Raw genomic sequence first — 15,648 nt, 5'->3', positions numbered from 1 at the left:
AGGTATTAAGAGACCTGGATTGGGAAGAAATGGGGATAAGAATTAATGGAGAATACCTTAGTAACTTTCGTCCCACTGATATTGCCTTGCTTAGTAACTCAGGGGACCAATTGCAACGCATGCTCACTGACCTCGAGAGACAAAGCAGAAGGGTGGGTCTAAAAATTGATCTGCAGAAAACTAATGTTTAACAGTCTCGGAAGAGAACAGCAAATTACAATAGGCAGCGAGGCACTGGAAGTCGTAAGGGAATACATCTACTTAGGGCAGGTAGTGACCACGGATCCGGATCATGAGACGGAAATAATCAGAAGAATAAGAATGGGCTGGGGTGCGTTTGGCAGGCATTCTCAGATCATGAACAGCAGGTTGCCATTATCGCTCAGGAGGAAAGTGTATAACCTCCTGTGTCTTACCAGTACTCACCTACAGGGCAGAAACCTGGAGGCTTACGAAAAGGGTTCTACTTAAATTGAGGACGACGAAACGACCTATGGAAAGAAGAATGATGGATGTAATGTTAAGGGATAAGGAAAGAGCAGATTGGGTGAGGGTAAAAAGGCGAGTTAATGACATATTGGTCGAAATCAAGAAAAAGAAATGGGCATGGGCAGGACATGTAATGAGGAGGGAAGATAACCGATAGTCATTGAGGGTTACGGGCTGGATTCCAAGGGAAGGGAAGTGCAGCAGGGGGCGGCAGAAAGTTAGGGGTGGGCGGATGAGATTAAGAAGTTTGCAGGGACAACATGGCCACAATTAGTACATGGTCGGGGTAGTTGGAGAAGTATGGGAGAGGCCTTTACCCTGCAGTGGGCGTAACTAGGCTGATGATGATGAAGAAGGGGAAGCTCATCACTTTTCGAAGCGAGATCAGGATGCCCTAGAACACACCCTTATAAAGCGAGATAGAACAAAGGAGAAAGAGCATGTGCTTGCTGCGGTAAAGCTAGGCAAAGAATGCAGTATGTTTTATTATAATGTGAAGATATCTGCCCAGCGGTCTATTTAGGTGCCCCTGGCCTCGTTGAAGCCCTTGGGTTCAGCGAGAGCAGAGGGAAAGTAAACACCTCCACACTAGAGATTAGTAAGAGGTGATTGGAAGATTGGTGAAAGTAGGAAAATGACAAACAATGGGGGCTTACAAAAACAAAGTTCTCAATACTGGTTCATAAAGTTTGGCGATGAAAATTCGCGTTTTTTTTTTCGGTTTATTTTTTTTAACATAGGTAGGACATTAGGCAACATAATAATAAGAGCTTGGTGGCGCAACCCACTACACTGTTCCAAAGGGAACACTCAGAGCATTGATCTATCTATCCATCCATCCATCCATCTACAGAAAGTCCAAACGAAATTCTCGCATTGCTTTTCATATCTGCCACATTCCTCCCATACATATATATATATAAACAGTCTCACCCCCTCCCCCCCCGACACGTCGTGCAAGACAGCGACAGCAGCAGCACCAGCAGCAGTGGAAAAGTCGAAGAGGTAAAGAAAGCTTTACTTTAAAAGACCATGGAGGTTTACAGATACGGCTAGAATTCCCAAGAGGGGAAATCTATACAATAATGAAAGGGCAGTGGCTTGCTATTTGAGGCAAGAGCTGGCTGACTGACAAAAACATACCCGAGCAAATAGTCGCAACAGGATGAGGCATGCGTTTGCTGCAGCAAAAGTCCAGAAACGACTCGGCACGTCGTATCTGAACGCCTAGATACTCGCCCACAAGACAGCTAGAATACGTCTGCCTTCCATCACCACCGAGATTCAAAGAGGATAGAAGCATTAACTGGTCTGCAGTCTAGATAATCAAATGACATACGTTAAGAGTATTAATGTAAGAAAATCAGACAGAAGGTTGACAGAACCAGAGTCATTACGAGGATAGGTAACTCAGCAGAGATAGGTTATAATGAAGAAAAAAAAATCAAGGAGGTACATGTAGGCAAAATGCTAGACTGTGATGGATGTAGTGAAACTCAGATCAAGCAGGCTAGGCGAGTGTTTGTCACTGCCCCATTTCAAAGGCGATGCCAATACAGATCATCAATCATCATCATATAGAAAGGCAACAAACCGGAGCACAGGAGTGCCAGTACAGGTCATCAATCATCATCATATACAAAGGCAATAAACCGGAGCACAGGAGTGCTTCAGCGGACATTCCATGGGCTGGAATCGTTTGGATCACAACCACTCAAACATGTATAAATTAAACATGGAAGAAAGGACAGCTTTCTGCCGCCAATGGGAGCCGTACATTCAGCCTCCACAAGATGTCTGAGCAATGCTCTGCCAATCAGCTCCTACACTAGATGCACAGAGGCAACATTCGAAACAACTGGTCAAGGCATGCTGTGGCCTCCGAGATCGGACGGCACGCCGTCAGTGCTCGTACATCACGACTAACCTCACATGCATTATCCAACCGAAAGGCTGTGCACGCGCGCTCGAACTTGGCTGGGAAGCAACATGCATGTGCTTTAAACGGCGCGGTGCGCTATCACATATTTTCCGGCAGTTGCCTGCGCCACCCTTTACTATCTCATCAGGGAAAGATCGCACCTCACTAGACACAATGAATGAAAATGAAAGATATGTCTGCCTGCGGCAGTGCCATGTTAATCAATTCACATGGCACTAAATTCGATCAAAGCAGCAGTGAACAAAGAACTCTCAAAAAAGAAAGAAGGCTGATGATGAAGTCGCAATGATGACTGTGCCTACTTCCCATTTCTTAGGCATTTATATACCTGCTTGTTGAACCTAGCTATGTTAGCCAGCGTCGCTACTAACATGGCGTGCTGCGCAGTACCTGCGGTTTAATAAATCATGGTGTCCGATAGGCGGCGCGTGCACGAACGAATCCTCCAAGACCACCGCAATGGTCACGAGCAAAGCTGTCTAACACACCCACACAAGGTTGAAACACACATGTATACAATTACGAAAGAAAGTGGCTGGAGGGACAGTTATCAGCATTGTTCCTGCTGTGATCTGTGCCTCAGTTTCTTTTTAAAATACTATTTCCCATTCTGCTTTCGTCACCTCAAATGATACTAGTCACATGCAGCCTTGTTTCCGCTTTGTGTTCAGTTTCTCCATGAGCAGCTAGTTCAGACTATCACTGACCTTAAGCACACTACCGCATTTCCAAATGCACGCCGCACACTATTTTTCATTTCTACAGGCGCTACACTACTTTATGCATGCTACACCCATAATGCTCTCTGTGGTCTAGAATAGTTACATTTATTTTGCTTTTTGCATAAGTATATCTGTGCGGGCTCTCTAACACATTGTCCAAGGTGTTCGAATAACAAAATTTTCTAACTGAATCTAATACAAATATTGTTCGATAAAACCAACCTTCGAATACTGAACAAGTCTTATTTCTAAACAAAGTGAAATGTGAAAGTTGTGTAAGTTCCTCTAAACAAAGAAATGATTATTTACACTATTTTATGCATGCTTACTTTGATGCGAAGTTCGCTGAGAAGCCTTTAAATGAGCAACAACTGATAGGTGATCACATTGGGTACACCATTATAATGATAGCAATAATACAAAGGAACAGTTTGTCACCACATGCACATAGTACATTGTTGTGTGCAGCGAAAAAGCGAAGTTTAATACAGTCAAACCCACCTGCAATGAACATCACTATCTCGCAGGGTGTCTTTGTTTAGCTGAGCACCATTACAGACAACCAAGCTGAATGGCATTTTCACAAGAGACTAAGATGCCCTTCCGTATTCTCTTAAAAGGGGCTCAGAGCCATGACATGTTCATTTTGATATGCGCTGCCTTGGACCACATGAAAATTATGACCGTCACAGTATCTCTGTTCCTGACCAAGCATTCGTCATAACTAGGATCGTTATAAATGGGCTTGACTGTATGACATCCCCACACGACCATTTACAAGAATTCAAACATGGTATCAACAAAATAATATGCAGCGTTGTTAAAATAAAAAAAATGGGCTTTTATGTGACAAAACCCCGATCTGATTATGAGGCATGTCGTAGTGGAGGGCTGGAAATTAGGACCAATTGGGGTCCTTTAGCATGCACCTAAATTTCAGTACACTGGTGTTTTCGCATTTCACCTCAATCGAAATGCGGCCACCATGGCCAGAATTCAATCCTGCGATCTCGTGCTTAGCAGCCCAACACCACAGCCACTAAGTAACCACGACGGGTGCTTTGGTAAAATCAAAACAAGTTCATTAAGTCGAGGCACGGTTGCTTTAAGACTAGAAACTATTGTGCAAAACTAAACTCCTCCATTCATTTGCTCAGGAACTGGTGCATTTGTGCTAAAATTGCAGTTGTTGTGCCACAGAATATTTCAGAAGTCTTCACTGGCATTGATCTTTTTCCCTGTACAGTTCAACAACAGTTGCTAAGTATTCAAACAAATAAATACTGGACAAATTCAAATAGCTTCAGAAGAAACTATTTCATTCGTATTCAAAACCTTAAAAATTTGCACACCTATAATATTTGTATTCTTTTACTGTAGAAGCTGGCAATCCTGCATTCTGACTGCAAGGCTGAGTTAATGTAAAGATTCTATTCTAATGCCCTTCCCGTAACACTTTCTCAGTGGCCAGAAAGGCGCTCCACCCTTGTTATCAATGGGATCAGCCAGCCATGAATGGTGGATGATAAGCGTGGCACAGAATCAGGGTGAAGGAATCGCTGTATTATACAGGACTCAATTTGCGTTGCCATTTAAAACCAGGGTGACCCAATTTTTCTATATTAAACATGATGCACAGCTTCTCCTTCTCCTGCAAGTGGATAATAGCAAGTGATTAAGATCTCTGTGGCTAAGTCTCACAGCCGCTGCTTTACCGACACATCATTCTATATTCTACTGAAGAAAAGGATAAGACCACATTTTCCTCTTTTATCATAACTCCTTTTCCGTTGCAGTTGCACAGACCAAAAGGTGACAACAATGCACATCATTGCCAACAATGTTCATGTGCAGAACCCAAACAAGACTTGGGGTCTCTAGTATTGAGGTCTGTTAGCACATGCTAACTTTCAGTGCACTATTTTTTAAAGCTTTAAATATCTCTTGTTCTCTCCTTACTAATTATGCCTTCCCGCAAGATCAGAACTTTTTATTCTCCACTCTCGAGGATGTTGCCAGAAGGTATACCACTGTTGCATGAGAATTACATAATTGGTGGGATGCGAGAGTCCTCGGCAGTGATCCGATGCTCCGGTGGCTGGAGTGACAGTGCAGCCGAGAGATCAATTGAACACATTGGGCCGCAGAGTGATGTACAGAGCACATAGTGCTTCTGATTAAGTGATGTTGCACATGTGAAAGTGAAGCAACGGCCACCTCAGAACAAATCGAGATCATTGTAGAGGACAGCTTTCCTGTTGTCGGCACTTCCACCTTTCTGGCTGTAATTAGACGCTGCAGTAAGAGAGAACAGAAAGACATAAAAAACATTACAATATTACTCTTTCTTTACACTAGTTACATAAGTGAAATGCCTAACATCACACAAAACCTATGGTTAACTTACAAATTATGGAAAAGCAAGTTCTACAATAATAAACAGCATTGTAGTACATGAGTGTCAAAGAAAATTCTGCTACCATAAGGGGCACAAAAATGTTTCATGGGAATGCTTCAATGAACATGTTGCAGTTTCGCTCAAAAGGTGAAGCATTGATTGCGATATCAAATTATTAGACAGCTACATGAAGTAAAGTTTGCAGTTTTATCAGTTGCATAAACTGCTCTAAATATTTGCTTACTAACTAAATTAATAAGCATGCTGTCACATACGGACAGGCAAACACGAACGCATCTTACTCAATGACCTCAGGCACCCACTGTCAGAATGCTGGCACTACGAAGTGTCGAAACAGTGGTGAGTGAATTCCCCTTCGCGCTGCCTCTCACTTTAATACGGACTAGACATGTGAGAATGCAGTGCATGTGATGCCGTCAGCTATCTCGGACTGCCTAGCCTTCAACCCCGTCACAGATTGCCTCCAAAATAGGCCGTGCACACTGCCAAGCCCAGCCAGTGCTGTTGGAGGAGAAGAGGATATGTGCACTAACCTGTCCCCTTTCCCCCTTGTGCATGTGAGAAGACTGTGCACACCCTTACGCTTTCCTCCCTTGCGCACACGAGGAGATGTCACCGAATCAAACCACCATCATTCTCGTCTCACCCTCGCAAGTTTTCCCTCACCTTTATGACATACAGCGCAAGGTAGCAATGTTATCGCGCTTGGACTTCATACGGAACATCATGGCGACGCCTATGATGGAAATTTGCCTGGAGTGTATAATTACTGTCGCAATAAAATGGAATTCACTGCTGTGCTTCACACCAAAATTGAAAGCAGTAAACATTCTAACGCCACAAGTACTCAAGTTGAGGAGGTCACACAATGGAAGAAACTTGTGCAAAGAAAAAAATCACTCATCATCCAGTGTACAACCAAAGATGCACTAAGCACTAGGAGTTTGCCAATCGCACATAATAGTATAGAATATACTATGCAACTGATAGTAATGGGTATATTAAATTGTGAATGTGTCAATTGTGAATGTCACAAGAACAATGCAACAGAGTAACATAAGAAATCGAGGTAATAACACAGGCAGAAGTGCACTGCATGCACAGCTTCAGATTTTCGCACAATTTTTCTACTGAAACAATAATGTCGCAGATTGAAGTGCTTTTATTGTCACTGCAACTCTTAGTGTGAAGAAAGAACCACTGGTATTGTCTTCTAGCCTCGGTCTAGGCTCTGTTACGAGCACATGTTCTTCGGCACAAAATTTGCTGACTCACTTCTGCATGCATATATTAACTTCAATGTTGTTCTGCACTAAGTCTGTGCATCATCGGCAATGTAACATGATGCTATTCAAGCAAAATTTGTACATGTATTTTTCGCTTACCCATAGAAGTCCAAGTTGCTGGTGAACCATCGGCTGATTGCGGTATCAGGGGCTGCCTTCGGGCAAACGAAACCCTTAATTTGATTCCAGACACTGTGGCGCCATTCATCTTCAAGGTAATGAAAGAAATAAACGGATGCTTAACATCATTTCCGAGTTTAGTGATTTTTACAATGAGAAAGTAAAAAAAAAAGGGGGATGCTTAAAGCCATTTCCGAATTTACTGATTTCTACAATGTGGATTCACATCTTCACTTGAACTGAAAGTTAAGACACAAATAGAACAAGAAGGAAGTTTGTGCTGGACAGTGTTTGTGCAGTCAACACAAACCTGCAAGACTTTTAGACTGAATTTCAATATGTGGAAATCTTTGAAAATCGCTGACATTAAGTATGCAAGTGTGTATGTTTCAGAACGGCAAGTTGGGCCAGTTGGTTGGGATTCATAGTATGGGTTGTAACAGCGCACACAAGACAGGGACAACAGAAGGAATAAAACGACGACACAGCGCTGACGTTTTATGTTTATGTGTTTCACACATATTGAAATTTGGCACATATAACAAGGAGTCAGGTCTGCGATCACAAGCTCAATTGCACAATGAATGTGATGGCTGGTAAGCCACCACAACATTGAACTCTTCCTGCATATGTATATCAAAGATCGCAGTAATTCTAAGTTACTTCAAATCGATTGTATTTAACACAGTAAGGTTGCACAGAGGGCTGAGGATAGCCCTGATATATTCATTTTCAAATATTACTAAATCCAAGTCTTCTTCCTAAAGACATATGCTAATCATGATTTGGAGACACTAAAGCAACATTCAAGAACCTATGGGGTCTCACAATGCAAACCTACCACACCCTTAGTCTAAGCAGTATTCCGGTAGATGGCTTTGGATTAGCTCCGACTACAGTGAACTCTTAACACATAAAAACTTAAGTATTATCATGGCCAAACGACATGCAAACAGAAAAGTATAGAAGTATAACATTTGTAATGTATAATACCCAGACAACTTTGACACCACTGTGTATCCAGTTGCAAAAGATGGTGTAGGAATTAAACATACCACCTGAAATCATGCCAGCATTTCACAAGACGGTGAAAGTGGACATGAATGCATTCTAGCTAGTCGTAACTCTACATTTCATCTGTTCATAACAGTACATGAATGTTTGTGCAATGTGAAAGTGAAGGTCTCAATCTATTCCCGATGATCAAACTTTTCACATATATGGCTCTACATAATGGATTTATAATGATAGAGGCCCTCGCAATACTTTATCCCACTGACTTTTTTTTTAACAAATGCCCCTGTTATTCTTTAATAAGTGCAATAATGTATGTAGATAAGACAAATTGTGCACTTACCTCAACAACAGCCTTTTCTGCACATTCGATTTTCTCAAAGGTCACGAACCCACAGCTAAACAACAGAGCAAAAGTGCGTAGTTAGGGCAACTATTTACTTCTATTAGCAAACCAGTATTTTAATGCAGTTCTGTCCTATACAGCTCAATCAAGCAATGTCACTGCAACTTGATCCCAAAATTTGCACTGGGTGCTTTTGCACACAATACAGAACATTTAGATAAACACTTGTGCTCTTATACGAGAATAGTTGTGCAACTGATTTTAATTATTTAGCAGTTAACTAGTCACTTAACAAAAACTGAGTTACCAGACGGCTATCAGTGACAGGCCACTTTCAAAAAAAGTTCACTGGTAAGTAGAGTTAACTAGTAACTTATTAAGTATTTTCAGTGAAGTACTCAAATGATCATTTAGAATCATGATATAAGATTTACAAATGCAAGAGTACTGACTTCGTAGAACGCGTTCTTATACCTGCACACACTTGCTGCCAAGAATCGAAGTGTTCCCACCACAACAGGCCTACGATATATAATGTTGGCTGAAGATGACACACAATCACTGTGGCATGTAGAGACAGATTATGCATCAACAGAAGACACTGAGCAAAAACACAATTTATTTAACTACTGTAGCCAAAAAAGCCTTGAACATACTAATGTAAACGATGCAAATCAATATATCCATAGTCGCGAAACAAGACTGGCAAAGCAAGTGATTACATTCAGTTTTGATCAAGGTTTCTCGTAAGCTGAGCACACACACTCTTCACAAACTACTCACACTGTCGGTGCATCACACTCACTTTTTATCAAGCTCCATGGAGATATTCAAAAGGGAACCGTAGGGTGCAAAGGATCCCCGCAAGAGGTCTTCGCTCACACCGGCACCGTGCACATAAAGTGTGTTCTTTTGCCGTGGTTTTTCGGGTGTAGAATCCCGTGGTGTCTCCAAGTGCTTCGGATCATCCTCGTCCAAATTGCCTCCGCTCACAAAACTTTCATAGAGAGACTTCATGGCTGGTCGTGATGATGATGGTGATGATGATGACGTACCCTGTGTCACAAGAAGATTGTAGTTTAGTTAGTTTGAGACCTCTCATACACTGATTGGGTTCACAGGGAGTGTTTCAATGCCAATTTTATATTCTGGAGTTTCATATGCCTAAAGCACAATAAGATTACGAAGCATGCCATAGTGGGGGAGGCCAGGTGAATTTGACCACCGGGAGTTATTTAACATGCACCCAGCGCACGGTACACTGGCATTCTTTTATTTTGCTCCAATCAAAATGCAGCCGCAGTGGCGAGGATTTGATCCCACTCCCTCGAGCTTAGCCGTGCAATGTCAAAGCCATTAGAGCCCACCATCATGGGGGGTTCTTAACGCCAATACTGTCTGTACTTCTGTGTAATTTTCTTGTAATGGCTCCTACTGCTAATGCACTTGCTTGGAACTTATAAAGGACAGGCAATAGGATGCAAACATATGTTGTGAACATTTCAGTACTTATTTCCAGTAGCCATCAAACATCACTGCTGGTCATCATCGAGAAGAAATGCACTTGTAAGCTGCACAAAACTAGAACTAATACTCCATATAATAAAGCCTAGAATAATGAGAAAGCAGCTTTGAAAAGGATTCTAGCTAGGTAAGTAATCCTGCCTAGTCACCGGACAACCATCTAGTCAGTACTATGGTTTGCTGCGACGAGAAAAAAACTTAAATATAGAGTAGGACAGGAAAGAGTGTCACTCCTATCTAAGTTTCATTCATAGCAGACAGGTTCACCTTAATAGGGAAAGTGCCAGCATGCACAAATGGATTTGTGCACCACAATCAGACCATGAAGATGAAATTGCAAAAATACATGCCTATTCAAACATACAATCAAAGAACTGACGTTCAATGCAGCGCAGAGCCACAGATGTATCACGGTTAAAAATAGGGTGTTTCTTTATGATGTAGTATGCCTCTATTAATTAAGGTGCCGAGGCATCTTTGCTTCTGCTGAGGATGCAGATGTTATAAAGACTTGGTTCACAGATGCAGGATCCACAGTGCATGGGCAAATGTGCACCAACCTTATTTTTGACGGAAAGCACATGTTTCATTGCCCTATTAGTATTCACACAGTGGCCTGTTTGGCCGATACATACCTTACCACAAGTATGCCGTATTTCGTACACCATGCCGATCATGCAGACAACATACAACTGAGCATGCTTTTTTTCTACATGACGTTCTACACGAGGACAGCTTCCATAGAAACGAAATGCGTTGCCACAAGCCAACCAGCTTCCGAGGATGGAAAAAAGCAATAGGTAACTTGCATCTGTTAGCCACTTTCTTCAGGTTGTGAGCCACTTTGTGCACATAATGGACAACCTGCGGCCTTTTTTCTGCTAGTGGCTGCCTCAAAACACATGGAGGTGATAGCCCTCTTGACAAGTTTAGAGCGTACTGAAAGGCAAAAGCTTCCTGTGTAAGCGAGCACAGTACACCCAGCAGATGTGTTGCCCAGAAAAGGTTAGGCTAAAGCTTCAAGCTGTCATTTTTAGAAAGTTTGTGTGTAAAGGAAAGCCCTCTCCTATGCTGTCCATAGTGCTAAAACTTCATCCACAGTATTAGTGTGCTGCCTGTGTGGTTGGCATGGTGTACAAAATTTTGCTTGTTTGCGGCAGGCTGTGTAAAGTCGACTCTTGTTACAACGAACCTTGATAACCCTATAGAAAACATCCATTTTATCCGAAGTCCGTAACATCCAAAACACCTCACTTCCGAAACTTTTGGCCCAATGCCTAAAGCTTTATTGCAGAGATTGATTAATGAATGTTCAAACTAAAAAACAAACAAAGAAAGTCGCAGTTTTCCCCGAGAGGCGAAACATTGCGACAGCTAATTAAGCATAAGTGTGGCAGCAGCAGCAAGAGAATTCACCTTCATGCTGTCTCTCGCTTCAACACGAACTAAATGTAGAAAGCACAGTGCATGCGAAGCTACCAGCACTGGGCACACTTTGTCCGCATTGCAGATCGCTTTCAAGATACGGTGACTGCGCCGTAAGCAGCAGTCAGCAGAGTTGAACCCCCTCTCTCCCTCTGATATGAATAAACTTACTAGTTGCAAGCAACACTCTTTCTTGTCCTTGCACTATGTCAAATTTTTTATGCGTCACAACAGACCCCAATAAGTATGAGCCAACTAGGCCAGCAACAAGTAGTGATATGCCTCATGAATGCCCGAGCCAAATATTGTTACAGTACTAATGTAGCAGGGAGCCTCACAATTTTTGATCGAAAATTTGCCTACTTTTTTGTTAAACTTCTTGATATATATTCTTACCACTGTGTTACTCACTAAGATACACCAAAAAGCACAACGGCTTTTTGGTGTATCTAGGCTACTGGCTAGATTTCTTCAGACGTCATGATAATGCAGTGCCTCCAGCAAGACCAAAGAATGCAGAAACATGACTGGCATAGGGCAGTGGTACTAGCTGGTGGTCAATAACTATGCCATGTCGACATATAACCTCACAGATAAAACGATGCAGTGAACCAGTCTTCAAGACCATAGAGATATTAGCGCTCAGTGTGATGACATGGTGCAATGTTCACAACATTCCGCTAAAGCAAAGTAGCGCAGCATTGAGCATGGAAGGAACCACGAGGCGGAGGCAAAGGTCATAAATGTATGGCAGATGCAGCATTTGATAGAAAATAACTATGCTTATATGAGGCACACTCACAAGCACTTAGTTCGAAAAGATTTTGAAGGGGATGCCCTTTGACACCAGGCAAATTCCATCTTTCCTAAAATGTGCAGCACAGCCCCTTTAATAGCGTACTTTGCTGTTGTGAAATAGCGCCTGCCATTGCTTATTTTGAAGAACAGGAATCAAAGTTGCCGATGTACGAATGTATGTACCTTTCATGATTGTGTACGGCTGCACTCAAATGCACAAACACAGCCATTACTGTTTTCAATCAGAGCAATGATGTAGACACTGTGCCTCAAGAAGTTTAAAGAAAAATTGATGTTTACAACATATCAAGTCTTCGTACACATGAAGATGTCACCTTTATAGATAATGAACATTGTTAGCATTGCAAATGGCAAGACATAAAATTGTAGTTTTTCAGTCCATATTTGCCAGGCTATAGCTGGCATGAAAAAGGCAGACAAGAACAAGAACAAAAATAAACAAGCGCTATACCATGGCATCTTGGCAAGAAGCTGCCCAACAAGCTTTGCTAGACCATATTTACATCCTGGGTGTCTAGTCAGTGCTATAAACATTGTCAAAGCTGGAAAGCCTAAGACAGCAAGCAACAATGTGCACCGGGAACTTACAGTGACGTCTGATTCATCTTCTGTGGGATGGTTTGCAGCGTAAGGCTGATAGCCGATGCCTCCAGGGCGGTCGTTCAGGCTACGCTTGCGTTCAGATGCTTTAGATCGCTTGAATCCATGCCGCTCCTTGTTTTCAACTTTGATGGCGCTGATGGCCTGCAATGGGTCACAGATACTTAAAAATATAGCAGCATCTACACTCATATACACAAGCTACAAAATATAGCAGCAACAACACTATACTTTCAGGCCAGTTTCAGCTGCCTATACACTCCCCGAGATAGTAGATAAATTTTTGTACTATCGACAGTTTGATAATGACTTAACTATCGATAGAACTAGCAGTAGTTTTGCGCCACTAAAACACAGACCAATGCTTTCAGCAGATGACTATGTAGCATCCCTCGATTGCAATGGCACCATCACGAAAATTGCCGTTTTGAGCACTTCTAAAGCAGCAGATGCCGTCTTCACATTTACACCTGTGTCCATGGCAGACCAGGATTACACACTAAACAGAGCGGCTCATCAATATGCTGTCATGACAACACATGAATAAAATTTTGGTGATACAAAAAGAAAAAAAGAATTAACGCTCCTTGCTATAGCAGCAAGCTTTTCATTTCCCAGAAAGCGATGAACGGAGCTTATTTATCACTGTTTTTCAGTCTCTGCATGTTGGAAGATCTGGAACGGGCAGATCAGGATTTGCTATTTGCGCCATGGACTCCAGCCATTCATACTTTCATTTTCAGCTAAGATTTTCTGTTCACCTTTGACTTACCTCAATTTCGCAACCCAATGCTCATAGCCTGCATGATATCAAAGCATGGGCCTTCACAGTGCAAATAAAGCAACTGCACAGAGAAGGCACACAAAGACAACCATACAAGAACTGTTGCTTTTTTGCGTACCTTCTTTGTGTGGTTGCTTTGCTTGCATTGCGATAGGAAATGAATTGGCAGCAACTAGGTCAATTTAATTTCTTTTTTCTAAACGATAGTGAAAGAAACCATGTTGTATGAAGTCCTAGGTTATTACTGCTGCCAACTCGGGACAACATAGTTCTGTTGAACATTCAGAAAGCTTGCCTATGTATATTATACATTGTCACGATGGTGAAGAATCAGATTGAGGCACCGCTGAGAGTCGCAAGCTACTTATTGGGCAAACTTGTTCCCACAAAGACAAGTTGCACTGGGGTAAAACAACAGTGACAGGTACATGCACAGATCGTAGAGATCTGATCTGTGGGTCAATCATGTTGGCCATTTACATGTCACTCATCAAAGATTCCAGCGTAATCACATGCCTTCCAGAATGTACAACACTACTGCATCGCGCATGCAATCCAATTACACAGGATTCAACAACAACATAGACAACAGGTAGAACCAGCAACAACAATCGAGAAAGCTCCGATACATGCAGGCACCTTGCGTCAAGCAGTTGCTAGCTAGTGAAAGAGCGGTCACCGGAAAAAGGATAAACAATGTACCTACGTCCAATATGTTCTCTCTCTCAATTTCTTGTCAATGTACTATAACGTGCACACGTACCCCCGATTTCAGCAGCTTCTTGGCGACTTCTTTTGCATCTGGTTTTGACTCTGAAACTGGGCAAGAAGAGGTAAGTTTACACACGTAGCTAATAGTAGGGGCAGATTTCTAGGCTGTAGACATTCTGAAGCTAATTATTGATGCCCGTCATAGTAGGTGGGACTCGCTGATGCTTACCTTGGTCATGGCCTTGCATAAACATGCGAGACATGGAAAAGAATATGAGTACAAATGATGAGAAAGCATTCCGACCGCGAACGACTAAAAAAAAAAAAAGAACAAGTCACAATACAAAGCGCATGACAACAAGTTCAGGTCACTGAAATATGACAACTATTCCGTATTGAAGAGCGCGTGAAGGTCAGGTTTCTCATACAAGTACAGTTGCAGTAAAGATCAAAAGCGTTGCATGCACAATAATCCTACAAAACTGCAACAAAATAATGAGCCTTGCATTCACTTTACGCTGACGCCACTCAGGCCGCAAAATATTACACAAGTTCGATTACGTGTTTTACGCAAGTTTCCAGGTATTATTTGCTTTTTGAAAGTTACGTGCTGCGATGCTTAAGGCCGTTACCGTGAATTATAGAGGAGTCAAAGCAGAAAAAAATAAAGCCGACAGACCTTTCCGCAGCGTCGTCTGAACTGGCGGCGGTTCTTGTTTGGGCGTTTTAGTCTGTTGCAGTGCCTTTTTCTGGAACCACAGAAGGTCATTCATGAAACACGTTACATTTTAGAAGACCCGAAAGTTGAGCAAGTTCTTATGGTTTCGCGGTACGGAAAGGCAAAGCCAGCAGACACGGACGCATGCAGAACGAAATGCGTTTCGTTCGAAGACGGCCTTTCGTGTTGTCCTTTTCGCTCTACTTGTGTCGTGCTTGCACGCCAGCCTCTCCGCACCATGAAACACGTTATATGCACTAGCACCACTACAGAGCCAACTAACTCCTGGTCTCTATTGCTATTTACAGATGAAGAGGAGAAGAGTAGCGCGAAGTTATGAATTTCACCTCGAGTAGCGTGCTAGGCGTGCCGTCAGGCGAATATCTCCAGTTTTCATTAAAAAGACTATCTCTTACTAATAATAAATTAACAGAAGTTTCCGTGTATTGCGTTTTAGGGCAACTAACACCAGAAAACACGACATTACGGCGTCCGAGCATTACGGCGTCCACAAAGCTACAACGCTTTCACACCTTGCGTTTCAGTTTTTGGTACTTCTTTTGTAGCATGTCTTCTTCCTCAGTGTATTGGGAGGGAAAGTGCAGGTACACCATTTCACTGTCACGCCTTTAGGGAGCTGCACACAGTATATAACTCAAGCGTACCACGAAAATAACGACGCAAAAATACCGAAGCACGTATCCTAAACTCTTTTTCACTCCGCGATGA

The 15,648-nt window shown here is 42.3% G+C and overlaps 1 protein-coding gene across 4 annotated transcripts; it reads right to left on the bottom strand.

Moving 5' to 3' along the window:
* Window positions 1-5,128: 5,128 nt before the first annotated feature.
* On the bottom strand, window positions 5,129-15,648 carry Nelf-E (negative elongation factor E). 4 transcript variants are annotated; one of them, XM_075669622.1, is made up of 9 exons: window positions 15,453-15,648; window positions 14,881-14,950; window positions 14,431-14,514; window positions 14,254-14,309; window positions 12,695-12,850; window positions 9,144-9,394; window positions 8,336-8,390; window positions 6,958-7,066; window positions 5,129-5,448 (listed from the first exon to the last, which is right to left on the bottom strand). In XM_075669622.1, exons 1-9 carry the CDS (start codon window positions 15,531-15,533, stop codon window positions 5,372-5,374), a joined length of 939 nt encoding a protein of 312 aa, XP_075525737.1. In that variant the 5' UTR covers window positions 15,534-15,648; the 3' UTR covers window positions 5,129-5,371. The 4 variants fall into 4 exon arrangements, with proteins under 4 accessions (XP_075525737.1, XP_075525739.1, XP_075525736.1 ...); XM_075669624.1 differs by having other exon boundaries at window positions 14,431-14,442; window positions 15,453-15,646; XM_075669621.1 differs by lacking the exon at window positions 15,453-15,648 and adding an exon at window positions 15,267-15,445.

This window comes from Dermacentor variabilis, chromosome 9 (genome assembly GCF_050947875.1).
Source record: "Dermacentor variabilis isolate Ectoservices chromosome 9, ASM5094787v1, whole genome shotgun sequence".
Classification (NCBI taxonomy): Eukaryota; Metazoa; Arthropoda; class Arachnida; order Ixodida; family Ixodidae; genus Dermacentor; species Dermacentor variabilis.
This window is presented reverse-complemented; position numbering and strand designations above follow the sequence as displayed.

What these genes read in the sequence shown, in the direction of transcription:
- Nelf-E (XM_075669621.1), bottom strand. Translation starts at nt 15,419, where the DNA reads ATGCTCGGACGCCGTAATGTCGTGTTTTCTGGTGTTAGTTGCCCTAAA. An exon ending in TCAGACGACGCTGCGGAAAG is followed by an intron (nt 14,515 to 14,880) that starts GTCTGTCGGCTT and finishes TTTTTTTTTTAG; the next exon opens with TCGTTCGCGGTCGGAATGCT. An exon ending in TATGCAAGGCCATGACCAAG is followed by an intron (nt 14,310 to 14,430) that starts GTAAGCATCAGC and finishes CTTCTTGCCCAG; the next exon opens with TTTCAGAGTCAAAACCAGAT.